Source organism: Xenopus laevis, chromosome 1L (genome assembly GCF_017654675.1).
Source record: "Xenopus laevis strain J_2021 chromosome 1L, Xenopus_laevis_v10.1, whole genome shotgun sequence".
NCBI classification, from domain to species: Eukaryota; Metazoa; Chordata; class Amphibia; order Anura; family Pipidae; genus Xenopus; species Xenopus laevis.
In genome coordinates, this window is record NC_054371.1 from 46,535,512 (window position 1) to 46,549,325 (window position 13,814).

At 38.6% G+C, this 13,814-nt stretch overlaps 1 protein-coding gene across 9 annotated transcripts in view; it reads left to right on the plus strand.

The window, feature by feature from the left end:
- The window catches only part of LOC108698663 (sorbin and SH3 domain-containing protein 2), a 164,802-nt gene that overhangs the window by 134,637 nt on the left and 16,351 nt on the right, over nucleotides 1–13,814 (plus strand). For 5 of the 9 annotated variants that reach the window (XM_041589050.1, XM_041589046.1, XM_041589047.1 and 2 more), the window contains 7 exons: nucleotides 2,025–2,203; nucleotides 6,043–7,581; nucleotides 10,307–10,392; nucleotides 11,343–11,383; nucleotides 12,520–12,634; nucleotides 12,720–12,848; nucleotides 13,131–13,334. In XM_041589050.1, the coding sequence (XP_041444984.1) occupies nucleotides 2,025–2,203; nucleotides 6,043–7,581; nucleotides 10,307–10,392; nucleotides 11,343–11,383; nucleotides 12,520–12,634; nucleotides 12,720–12,848; nucleotides 13,131–13,334 (2,293 nt within the window). The remainder of the gene's footprint in view (nucleotides 1–2,024; nucleotides 2,204–6,042; nucleotides 7,582–10,306; nucleotides 10,393–11,342; nucleotides 11,384–12,519; nucleotides 12,635–12,719; nucleotides 12,849–13,130; nucleotides 13,335–13,814) is intronic. The other 4 variants (XM_041589049.1, XM_041589048.1, XM_018230372.2 and 1 more) reach the window with 1 other exon arrangement.

Consider the following 13,814-nt stretch of genomic DNA (forward strand, 5'->3'; position numbering starts at 1 on the left):
GTGAATGCAAAGACTACAATTTCAGTCTTAACTCACATCAATGGCAACATGAAATGACATGATATAATAGGAGCAGTAACACCAAGAATGAAAAAATAATTTGACTAGAAATACCCATTTATAGATTTATAAAATATATGGGAAGCCCGTGGGCAAGCTGGGGTATGTATTGGCACAAACCAACTTTCTGTATCATTCAGTACATGCAGGACAGAGGTGCCAAAGAATGCTAGTAGCAGAGAAAACCTGTACCTGCTACATGTCAAAGGCTGGTGATAAGTACATGGCTTTCTTGTGCCGATACTACATGTACTTTGTGTCTCAAGATTGATTTTAATCCAGTGCACAGGTCAGAGCACAGTTTGCACCAACCAATGGAACAGGCACAAGTTCCTCTTATATGTAGCACACTCAATCACCTGTACCTGTTTCATTTTATAATGAAGCTGTATATGTAAATACTTTCATTTCCTAATGTCACTGGCCCTTTAACAAGGGGGTATTTTGAGTTGCATGAGAAAATGTTGTCTCTTAATTTATATCCCCATAGACTACAGTCGGGATTTGCTTAGCTAACACATGAAAATTAGTTTTCTTGTGTAGTTAAATCTATCCCAGGAGCATTCTTGTAATTTCCAAGGTAACAATTAATTTGCCTCTGTAATGTTCTCTCAAACCTTAGGCTTTAATATTGTCTGCCTAAGAACAGAGACTCCCTGTACCAATGCAAACCTACATTCCAGGGCTTAAGAATCCTCTTCAGACTAAAGCTTCACAGTACACACTTGTTATTTTTTATATTTATTTTTTTTTATATTTATTGGCTGCCTAAAAACAGAGTCTCCCTGTACCAATGCAACCCTACATTCCAGGGCTTAAGAATCCTCTTCAGACTAAAGCTTCACAGTACACACTTGTTATTTTTTATATTTATTTTTTTTTATATTTATTGGCTGCCTAAAAACAGAGTCTCCCTGTACCAATGCAACCCTACATTCCAGGGCTTAAGAATCCTTTTCAGCCCAAAGCTTCACAGTACACACTTGTTATTTTTTATATTTATTATTTTTTATATTTATTGGCTGCTTAAAAACAGAGTCTCCCTGTACCAATGCAACCCTACATTTCAGGGCTTAATCCTCTTCAGCCCAAAGCTTCACAGTACAAATTATAATATTTTTTTATATTTATTATGTATTAGCATTTAACCCCCAACCAGCAGCTTTCTTCCATGTTCCTGCTAGGGTAATACTTTATTCCGTTTGAAACTGTAAGTTGCAGTCCAACAGCAAATGCAGGGCTTTAAGCTGGACATAACCGATGAATATAAACTGGAAATAGCTAGCAATTGTTATACAATATAATATGGCTTTTATACTTTCATCTACTTGTCTCCCCATGGGGACATAACCATCTGGGTTACCCTTGAGTCTCTCATTTGAGTCCTCTGATTCCAGCCTGGGACTGGAAATGATCTATTAAGAGCAAATGAGTTGTATCAAGTGAAACATCAGATGATACCATTTGGGAGCACAAGAAATCTCCTACAGTCAGTGCCCTATATTTGTAAAAATCAATAGTCTGTGATGGAGGGGGCATCATACTTTATTCTTTATTAAAATGATCCATTTGTACAGGTAAAGTACATTAACGGACATATTGCTGAACTAATTACAGGGCATTCCAATGCAAAAGAGCCAGATTTAATAAAAATGGTAAGCCTTAAGCCATCTACCTGAGGAAAAGGGAATTATATTTATGCTAGCTATTGTATTGTTAGACTGAAAGAACTGTCAGTGCTGAAGATAAATTGGCTTAATATTGTGCCCACGTAACACTACCGCCTCACACTTATTTTATAGACTGAGGCTTTTTATTGTGATTTTCCCCACGGGGGCCCACCATACTAAACCAATAAACTGTGTAATAACAGCAGAGCTGTGGCATCATGTTGGCATTAACCTTACTACTGGAATTATCAGCCAATATTCAGTTTAATTAATAATTCATAATTCATTTTTAAGTTCAGCAAGCGACTACAGGAAGAGAAGGAAGTCTGAGCCCAGTGTCAACCACCAGAGATCCCACAGCGACCAGAATGCAAACAGAAATACCCTAAGCCGCATGGACACCCAGAGCAAAAACACTACCCCAAGAAAACCTTACATCAACTCTTCTCCTTCTTCTCCCTCAAGGGCAAAAGGTAAGAAATTTACATCCATGAAAGGCAGCTTGTTGCAGACACCACTATCCTCTGAGCTGAACAAGGTGATTGCTTTAATTCAATGTTACAGTGCCATCTACTGGTACATCTAAATACAATATCTAGGAAAGCGACTAGCTGCCTTAAAGGGGACCTGTCACCCAAAAAAATTATTCAAAATCCTATTTTATCACATTAGTCAAGCAAAATGAACTTTAATTACACTATATAAATGATTTGAATCTTGTTTCCTTCAGTCTGGGAATTCATAATTATAGCAAGCAGGCAGCAGACATTTTGTGGACACTGTTATTAAGAAAAGTCTTGTATCATCTCAGAATCTTGATTGTGCACCAGAATGGGGGACCCAATGTCCATCCCCATGCCCTGGCTACACAATTAAATAGTAAAGAGAACGGGGGAATATGTAGAGAGCAGTGACATCTAGAAAGCGCTGAATGGAAAGTGAAAGTAATTGCCTGCCCCACCTCTATGCCCAGGGCATAGAGGAGGGGCAGACAATATTTGATTGACAGCTGAGATTTTTAAATGAGCTTACAACAGCTATGAATGCTTTAATAAAAAATAGAAATTGGATTTCATGTTCAATTTGAAAAGGACTTTTATTATACAGATTTTTGTGTCTGGGTGACAGGTCCACTTTAACCACTTATAGATATCTGATGAGCAATTCAGCGTGTTACATCACAATTTATTTTAAGAACCTCTAAGAAAACAAGAGGAATACTTGCTAATTTCATGTATTAAAGGAAAACCGTTCTTAATGTCGCCTTTTATATGTTTTAGGAGGCACCTTCCAAACACTTTTTTCAGTTCAATTGTTTTCAGATTATTCACCAGAAATAAAGACTTTTTTTCAATTACTTTGCATTATTTATTTTTTATTGTTTTTTTTTTTAAATCTAAGTTTAAAGTTTGTGTCCTGTCTGTGGTGTTTCAGTCTGGCAGCTCAGTAAATCAGGTGCAGATTCTGAACTCTTACAATTTGCTACATTAGTTGATAAATTTCTCAGCAGCATCTCTGGACTATTAGCAACTATTGTAGTATCAATTCTAACAGCTGCCTTTAATGAAATTTAGGGATTCTGCTCAGCAGGGACAAATATAAGAAATGTATCAACTAAATGTATCAATTTAGAACAGTTTACAGGGTCAGCGACCCCCCTCCCAGAGCTGCTTTAGAAGGTGAAAAATTACACTTTACACTTCATTATTAGAAAAACGGTCAAACATAGAAAATAGAAAGTAATTGGAAAAAGTCATTATTTCTGGTAAACTATCTGAAACAACTAGGTGTTTGAAGCTGAATAACCCCTTTGAAATGTGAAGGGGTGGTTCATTTTTAAGTTAACTTTTAGCATGTTATAGAGTGACCAATTTTAAGCCACTTCTCACTTGGGTTTCATTATTTGTTTTTTATTTATTTGCCGTCTTCTTCTAAATGCAAATGTCACTGCTACTTTTTATTACGTATTTTCCTATTTAGGCCCTCTCCTATTCATATTCCAGTCTTATTCAAATCAGTGCATGGTTGCTAGGATAATTTAGACCCTGCCAACCAGATTGCTAAAGTTGCAAACTGGAGAGCTGCTGAATAAAAAACATAAATAACTCAAGAACCACAAATAATAAAAAAATGAAAACCAATTGGATATACCTCCCTATGTCATACTAAAAGTTAACTCAAAGGAGAAGAACCCTTTTAATTCTATATCGTAGATATATTGTGATAGAAGCAATAAATAACCAGTCATTGGACAACACTGCCCAGTGGGTTTTCATTGGGAATAGCTTCTTGACAAAGAGAAAAATACCAGGAGGTAACAGGAGCAAGTCACAAGTTTTCTTTATATCATATCACAACAAGCACACATGCTCACAATGATAACTTTAGCCTCTGGGGTTTATTCTTTTGCGTCTCAAGTGTTGGTCTTCTCAGGATATTTGTATTTTGTTTTGTTTAATAACCCCCATTAAAACACAAAATACACACTATTATCTATCTTTATCTTCCTAGAATTACAGCTACAATTGTTCTGTTTGATCAAAAGTTGACATGGCATTGCAGTTCAGTGCTTTGTTTAATATAGGGGTAAGAGTATCCTGCAAATGCCCCAGTGCTAGACTTGCATTTTGTGAATCCATTGAAGAAGGCATCACAATAGCTGCATTAATAGAGCAAACATGTTCCTTGCAGCTCTATAACATTCAAGATGTGTTCTATATATATATATATATATATATATATATATATATATATATATATATATATATATATATATATATATATGTGTGTTTGAACAAGCATATATTCTTTATTAGGCGGTACTTGTTTTTGATGCCTGCTCACATAATATTAGAATATCCAACCCAGTTTTCTTTGCCTTTTTCTTAGCTTATATCATGAGGCTTGATGTCTTCACTTCATTACTTTGCACTACATGACTAAACAGCTCTCTGCTCTTTCCAGCTATATGTATTCTTTACTATACACAATTTGCAATAACAGTGGTGCACGCTTATGGAGAATGAAGTCCAATTCTTTGATAAAGTATCACTAACTCGCTAGCGAAGGATGATTGGTGCTGTAGCTTAGTAACTGCTTTGGCCACATGGCAGCAGAAATACTTATGAACAATCTATTTAATTCTCATTGTTCGTATTGAAGAACACTTGCAGACCAGGCTGAGTTGAATATTTAATAGAGTGATCTCTCTCATTTGTCGAGCAGGCTTGTGCCCCAGCAGGGGTTTATATCCTGTTGTGCACGTCCATGTTTATGCACTCATTAAACCCGCCAGTAAGAATATGGGATAACAACAATAAAATTACCACTGCGGCTCCCATATGTAACAGATGCACTTGTAAATGCTTAATGCTAAAAATACAATTTCCCATAAAGAATGAAGCAAGTATATGCTGCTTTATTCTTTCTTTCAGTGATATTTATATTAAGTGCACTAAGAGATTTTCTGAAGCTGTTTTTACTTTATTATGTGACTATTTGAGAGGCTGTAATGACTTTCAGTGAACATGTACAGTCGCTTCCTTGTATGCATGTCTTCAATAAGTAGAACAACAATAGCTTCTATGTTGTAATTCCATATGAGATGCAGGTGTTATCATATGTGTTTAAATACACTCAGCATGCATATATAGATATAGGATCCGTTATCCAGAAACCCCTTAACAAGAAAGCTCCAAATTATAGGAAGGCCATCTCACATAGACTCTGTATTATCCAAATAATCCAAATTCTTAAAAATGATTTCCTTTTCTCTGTAATAAAAACACAGTATCTTGTACTTGATCCAAACTAAGATACAATTAATCCTTATTGGAAGCAAAACCAGCCTATTGGGTTTATTTTATGTTTACATGATTTTCTAGTTGACTTTAGGTATGAGGTTCCAAATTACAGAAAGATCCATTATCTGGAAAACCCCAGGTCAGGAGCATTATGGATAATGGGTCCCATACCTGTACTTCCATGTTGCTTTCTCTAAATTACTAACTGATGACTTTACTCTGGAGATGTCAGAAATGGGACCTTTCAAAGTAGAGGTGGCCAATTTGCAGCCCCCAGGCATTGCTTTATACTGGTGAGTTGCAGGTTGCACACCCCTGATCTTTCTTTTAGGAACTAGACATTGTAGTATTCATAGTAACAAACATCTGGAAATGTTACCTGTCTTCTTTTGGCTGCAATACTTTGTCTTTGCTGTTTTATTCTATGACTAACCCTCTCTCTGTCTTTCTGAGTATGTTAATCTCTGATACTGTCTTTCTCTTGTCATGCTGCTTTATGGATTATGAAGGTGATGTTAGCAGAATGTATCCACCCCTATTTACGTACTCAGTTTCCAAACAAAATGGCTCCAATGGGTTAGATTACTGTGGCAGCTACAGTCATCATTTAGTGGTACCCAATGATAAGGCACGGCCTATAAACTTTAAGAATGGCTGGCAGATGACCCGTCAGAATGCTGAAGTGTGGAGTAGTACTGAGGAATCCGCATCACCAAAAATAAAGTCAAGGAGCTGCGATGATTTGTTGGCAGAGGACCACAGTATTTTTTGCAATACCCAGACCAAATCAGAGAGCATGGGTTCCCTACTGTGTGATGAGAAATCTCCACAGACTATTCCTTTGGCCTGGGGTAATTCCTGTGCTTCGAACCAACCCAGGGTTCGTCACAGATCTGCTCATGACACGCCTGGTTTCCTAAAACTCTACAAAAAAATGCATCGTATCAATCGCAAAGATCTGTTGAGTTCAGAAGTGATCTGTTCAGTGAAATCTCGGATATTACAGTATGAACAGGAACAACAAAATGGCTTATATTCAGAGTGGAGGGCCGATTCAGAAGAGGTGCCCAGAGATATGGTTCCAACTAGGATATCAGAGTTTGAACAGCTGATTAAAAAATCCAAATCTATGCCAAATTTAGGGGATGAAATGTTTTCGGCAGTCAGCTTAGACATTTCTACTAATAGTTCTTGCCCAAAACGAAGGTTCTCTATCGAATCTCTGCTAGACGAAGAAAGCCAAGAAAGGCATGTTTCTCAGGTACAGCACAATGGCAAAACCAAAAGCCTTGTGCCGGTACATATTGAAGTAACAAGTGATCAGATACCCAGGTCAAATATGGACTTCTCTGACAGTGACCCTGATGCTGTTGTTTCAGACCTGAGTGACTTTATCCAGATTGAGGGCTCCTCCTTTTGCAGTGAAAGTGATTTTGACCACTACTCGTTCACATCTTCTGAAAGCTTTTACGGGTCTGGACATCATCACCACCACCACCATCACCACCACCACCATCATCGGCACCTCCTTAGTTCTTGCAAAGGAAGATGCCCGGCATCGTACACACGCTTCACCACCATGCTAAAACATGAAAGGGCTAAACAGGAGAAAATCGAGTCTCCAAGGAAACATGAATTAGATTCAGGTCTTTCCAAAATTGCATTCCTAGTCAGCCCAGTGCCTTTTCGTAGGAAAAAGAGCGCAACTCCAAAACGACAAACCGAGAAAACAAGATGTAAAGCTTCTGTGTTTGAAGCACTGGATTCTGCTCTCCAGGACATTTGTGACCAAATTAAAGCAGAGAAGAGACGAGGCAGCTTGCCTGATAACAGCATCCTGCACAGACTCATTAGTGAGCTCCTTCCAGATGTCCCTGAAAGGAACTCGTCCCTTAAAGCTTTTCCTCTTTCAACTCCGCTGTCTCAAGACGGTGCTATTCATTACCCAGTGTTCCGAAATGATTGTGAATCCCCTCCTGACAGTTTGGCCTATCAGGGCATGGATGCTACTAACAACAATGCCCAAGAAAATTCTTTCTGTTTTCAAGGTGCTCTCATCTGTTTATATACTGTGTGCATGGGATTTCCACCTTGACTCATTTCATTAAAAAAAAATCACCTTCTGTTTTTCACCATGTTAAAAGCAGGACAGTGGGTAGAGATGCATTTGCAAGAATACATTTGCTGCTATTCCTTTTTCTATTTTATAAACATTCAGTGCATTCAATGTTTTACATTGTAGTTATACAGCAACATTTGGGTTGTACCAGTGTTGGTCTTACTAAATCCATTAGTGGCCAAAATTATCTGACCTTTCTCTGGTATTTCCTAAGCAGGGCAACATCACAAGAGTTTCCTCTTCTTCTTCTGAAATGTACTGGCAGAACTGACCATCCAGTGGTGCTGTTGTTCCAATGGCGTTATATTAGTTAATATCTTGAATCAAGCCTAGATGACATCCATCAACTCCATCATCCATAATGAATGCTTTATTGTGCCTTTATGTAAGAAAGCCTGAATTTAAGCTGGGGTGAGAGTAGTGAGGATTCACAGAGTAGTCCAGTGCTCACCATGATACCTACTAAGGATGGCATCTAATATCATCAAAGTTTAGATGACATCTAATATCATCAAATAGGTAATAGTAGGTTATTTTGTTTATTTAATTAGACTTAATATTATTCTGTGAAATTCTAATTCTCTTTGTTTATATTTGCACTTCTAAATATGAATAGGAGCTTTTGTTTTATTTCACTTAAAATAGACTTTTAAGTTTATAAAAATGCCTGAGACGCAGTGACCTGTGCAAATATTAAAGGCACAGACCAATGGGGTGCTTTGTCATCCACGGGAAATCTTCTCTTCCATGGAGCAACAAACACACTCAAGCTGTTAAGGTGGCCATACATGGGCCTAGGCTTTTCGTAGGATCATTGGTCCAGGGGCCAAACACTTGGGATAGCCTTATTCAGCCCAGCACATGGGTTCCAAATCGGGCAACAATTTACTTACTTGATGAACTCCCCAAAACAGCAGATCTATTTGCCCAGGTTTAGTTGCCCTTGGATCTGGGGCAAAATCCCATTTACTCTGGCCCTTTGTGTGACTGGTCATATATATTCCCCAAAGTGGACTTAAAGGAGAAGTAAAGATTAACTAAAGAAGTAGCTAGAAATGTCGTACATGATATTTTGTGATTCTGTACCAGCCCAAGGCAACCATAGCCCTTTAGCAGAAAAGATCTGCGTCTCCAAAGATGCCCCAGTAGCTCCCCATGTTCTTTTCTGCTGATTCACTGCACATGCTCTGTGCTGCTGTCGTTTACTGAGCTTAGTGACCCACTCACAATATACAGGACACATAGAATAGAAATGTCACAATATATGGCTGATTAGTAATTAATACAGATAATTACTACATGGCAGCATAGAAACAGGTGCAATTAGCATCAGAATTTAATATTTAGCCCTGCAGCATCAGTTTATATTACAGACCAACCTCATTTTCTGCTTGATAATTTGTGACGACCCCTAAGCTTAGCTTCTCAACAGCTGCTCAGAGCCCACTGAGCATGTGAGTGTCTCAGACACTTTCCAAGATGGTGACCCCCTGTGACAAGTTTGAAGTTCTGGATCATTGCTGCTATTGACAAGCTGAAACTTTAGGCTGGTGCAATAAGTGCATTATATAAAATATGGGATTTTTAGCCACATTCATTTTTAGGGTTTCTTATTTGTTTCAGGTTATACATACAGGGCCAAACGATTGCATTAAAATGAAGGAGATATGAAAAGTTGCAGTGAGGGCCAAATCAATGAGCCGAAGTAGTCATCAGATTGAGATCTGGTCAATTTTTGGCCAGATATTGATTGGGAAGGCCTATCAGAGGGCCCCATACATGGGCAGAGATGCTGCCGAATCAGCAGCTTAAATCTACCCATGTATGGCCACCTTTACTGGCGTAGAGTAAGAAATTTGCAGTTCCAGTAAATGCAATTTGTACTGCCGACCAGCAAAATGGATGAGTCGCTAGAAATGTTAGACTGAAAGTGCAGACTTAATAAACCATTTCATCTCAACCTTCATAAGAATAAAATAAATTCTGTTTGTGCAAAGGAGTTAGTAAGTATTCACTACAGTTTGGTTGCATGTTTATATCAAAAACAGTTTCCTTTACGTTTATCCCCCCTCCCCCATTAATGGCAACTGTAAGCTGATAAGTTTGCAACGTTTGCTATCCTTACATGTAATGTACTACTGCAGGTCCTGAAACTGATCCTTGTGTTTCATATAGTGTTTTTTTTCCATTGTACTCATTTTCCTGTTTTTTTACCTTTCCATGCATGTCTTCCAGCAATTGCACTGTATACACGTGTCACTTTTGTATAACTCCACTTTGCAAGGTATACCATAAATAGAGCAGCGTAATAGCCTTCCTGTTTATATTACATCTCCTGGATACTTTATTAGCCGGTGCTGTTTAGCTGCTGTTGCCTTGCTCCCAATAAAGTCAGCAATGAATTCACCTCTGAGGAATGCTGTGAATGCCAGTGCAGCAGTAAGACGACCAGCAGTGCTATTTTGTGGCAGAAGCTTCTGTAGTGATGCCATTCTTTGAAAATAATTGAGGCCCATTTTTCTGAAAGATATTTTTTTTTTTCATTTAAGAAGGTTAAACAAATCTCCACCAATTAGACATCATCCATTAGGCGAAAATCTACATAGCTGATGTTGTGCTTTACTCATTTGGAATATACTTTTTTCATTTTGCAGCTGATTCAGAGTCTCCCCGCACCTATTCCTCTGCTTTCACCAATGTTACCCGAAGCACCGCAAGAAGGGGAGCCCAAGAGAGAGAGGTTTGTGATCCACAATGTGCAAAATACAGTTGTCTTGTTTAAAATGAACTGCTAAACAGGGGTGGGTTGATGTTATGCTCTGGCCAGTGTCCCACCCACTACCCTACACACCTCACCCACTACCCTACACTTCTCATGCCCCATTTTGAGAGAGCAGGGCTCCTAGCAGCACTATAGGCCCTAGATTGTTCTTATGGTTATCCACCTCTGCTACTAGGAGTAAACCACAAATTCAGAACAAAATCACAAGATCTATATAAGGCACCTGACAAAATGCAATTTATTTATAGGATCTTTTATCGAGAGCTGGAACCTAGGGTTTTCCAGAAAAGGTTGTTTCTATTATTTGGAGCACAGTGCATGCGCATTAAATATAACATAAAATCCAATTGAATCATTGTTCCATTTAGGCTTGTGACACATGGGCAGATTCGGGGAGATTTAGTCGCCTGGCGACTAATCGCCTCTTCGTCTGGGCGACAATCTCCCCGAACTGCCTTTGTGTGTCTTCCCGTCCGCTATAATGAAAAGTCGCCTGCACTAAAGCATACGCGTCGATTTGTTTTCCGAAGTCGCCTCACAAGGAAACTTCGGGCGAATTCAAAAAACTAAGCGACGCGTGTGCTTTAGCGCAGGCGACTTTTCATTATAGTGGACGGGAAGACACGTAAAGGCAATCTCCCGGAATCTGCCTGTGTGTCACAACCCTAAAATGGACCTATGCTGATTCAAGATGGCCATACCTATTAAACATCCCATAATCTGGCAAGGTCCCCAAACAAGTGGGTTTACAGTAGACAAAAAGGCCAAAAAAGCCATGAGTCTATCAACAAGAGCAATTTGTCGAAATACTTGAGTACTTCAGTGACTGCTTGTGTTTCAGTTATTGTAATTGAGAATTATCCATGTAATACTAATTGCAGTACATGTCTTTTGTTTTCTATGGCAAGCCTGCTCGAGCTGTGTATGACTTCAAAGCACAGACTCCAAAGTAAGTTCTACTGTGGTTGGGGTGGGGGAATTAGTGCTATAATTTTGCTCCTAATATGGGTATTTCTGATGGTCAGAATAAGCAGAGGTGGTTTGTGTGACATTACCGTTAGAGATTAACATTTGTGTGCCAGTACCTTTAGATAATAACATTTATGCTCCATGTATTATTTGTTCTGGGAAAAAAGAATCTTAGGTTCTATATTCATATATTCCATACTAAGCAATGCCACTGAGCTTGACATGTCCACTTAATAAATGTGCAGGTCCCTGCCCAGGGATATATTTTCTGTATAGCCACCATATATAGAAAAAATGCTTTATTAGCACTGGGCACATTTGTACCTGGCCAATAACCCATATCAACCAGTGATTGATTAACTTTCTACAGGATGATCAATAAAAACAAACATTTTGTTTGGTTGCCATGGGTTATTGCACTGATGCAGATTTGCATATCATTAGTAAATGTCCAAATAAGCAGTTCACACGACACTCTGGTTAAGTTTGAAGAAGTTTATTGCAACATTAGGGTAACAGCATCGCCTTATGCGTTTCGGGAAACAGTCCCTTAATCATAGGCATACAGAGAGATAATCATCACTTTCTTGATCTCACAGTGACCTCTGCTGGGCTAAACTTTGATGAGCCGTCCATAATGATACAATTACTTATCCCTTTGATAGTGTTGGACTGGCCCACCGGGATACCAGGAAAACTCCCGGTGGGCCTAGGTGTCAGTGGGCCCTCTTGCTTTTAACCATTTGGCCTATTTCATGGTCATTCCCTATTTCTTTTTAGCAAAAAAGATGCTTAATAATGGAACAATAGAGTATAGTAAGTAGATATAAAAGACTTGGAAAATAAAGAGGTTAAGTGAGTAGAGGAGGAATAATAGTTTGAAAAGTGGGCCCCTGGCATCCCAGTTCGACAATGCCCTTTGATAATATGTATCCAAATTTTAAACCCATTTTAAAAACATTTTTAACAGGAAATGTTTAACAGGACCATATGGGTTCCGTTAATGGTAATTAGAGAGTCCTAATTCATTAGTAAATGCCCCCAATTTAAACTAATTTTTCATTTAATTGAGCTTTTCCAGCATATGAGATGTTTGCACCTTATTTTCCTTTGCAGAGAACTGTCCTTCAGTAAAGGAGATACAGTCTATATTCTTAGGAAAATAGACAAGAACTGGTATGAAGGGGAACACCATGGGAGAATAGGGATATTTCCCATGTCATATGTTGAGGTTTGTAGTCCTTTCTTCCCATATATTTTATGACGGTCACACATTCACATTTAATGATATATTTCTCTTAATCATTCTGTTGTAGAAAATGACCCTGACAGAAAAATCTCAGCCAGTGCGCCCCCCACCTCCAGCACAGGCACGAGAGATTGGAGAGGCAGTGGCCAAATACAGTTTTACTGCTGACACAAACGTGGAGCTTTCACTCAAAAAGGTAATTTTATCCACTGCTCTTATTGCTCATGTATACTGTATACGTTGCCTTAAATAAGTAAATTAACTTTAGTAGCTGCTCTGCTAATAAGAGAAATGGTAGCTGAATATTAATGGGGCAGTCACCAGCTGTTGGCTTTACAGCTGGTGCTAAAATATATCTCCCAGCATCTCTAGATCCAAACCATGAAGAATTACCATAGTTATCATATTTCCTTAGCACTGCTCCATGCAATATTGGTTCAGAACAGCTGCAACCTGCAAATGTCCTCTTTTTTTCCAGGGTGATAGAGTTTTGCTTCTTAAGAAAGTTGACCAAAACTGGTATGAAGGTAAAATTCTGGGAACTGACAGACAAGGGATCTTCCCTGTGGCCTATGTGGAGATCATAAAAAAGGCTTTGTCCAAAAGTGCAGGGGATCCACCCCATTGTCCAGTACCTCAGAGCACTTCAAGCGACAGGATACACAATTCAAGTCCAGCCACAGTAAGGAATCTTGTATTATTGGTTAAATATTATTATTGGTTAAGTGTACAAATGTGTAAGCTTACAGTGATAGACATTTGTTCAGGTATTAACAGATCTTTTGTCTAAGCTTCCAGTCACCATCTTGGCTGCTGCCATTGCTCCCGTTACTAGCGGCTTTTGGAACAATCAATGATAATCAAACCCTAATTTGTGATTTGCTGTTGGCTCTATAGTTTAATGAGATAATATGCTTTTTGCATTTGGAACAGCTGTATATGTTGTATTGTCATAGAGATAAATAATCACATGTGCAGCTATACAAAAAGGAACAGCAAAGGGGTATGCACTAAAACAGGGATCATGAACTTGTGCTTTATAGATGGCGCCTGTTGGAGCAGGGACTTATTGCAGCAGCAGTTTGGGAACTGTCCTTGTACTAATAAGTTGGAAAATACAAAAAAACAAGGCTACTGGCATTAATACAGTTATGAGATATAT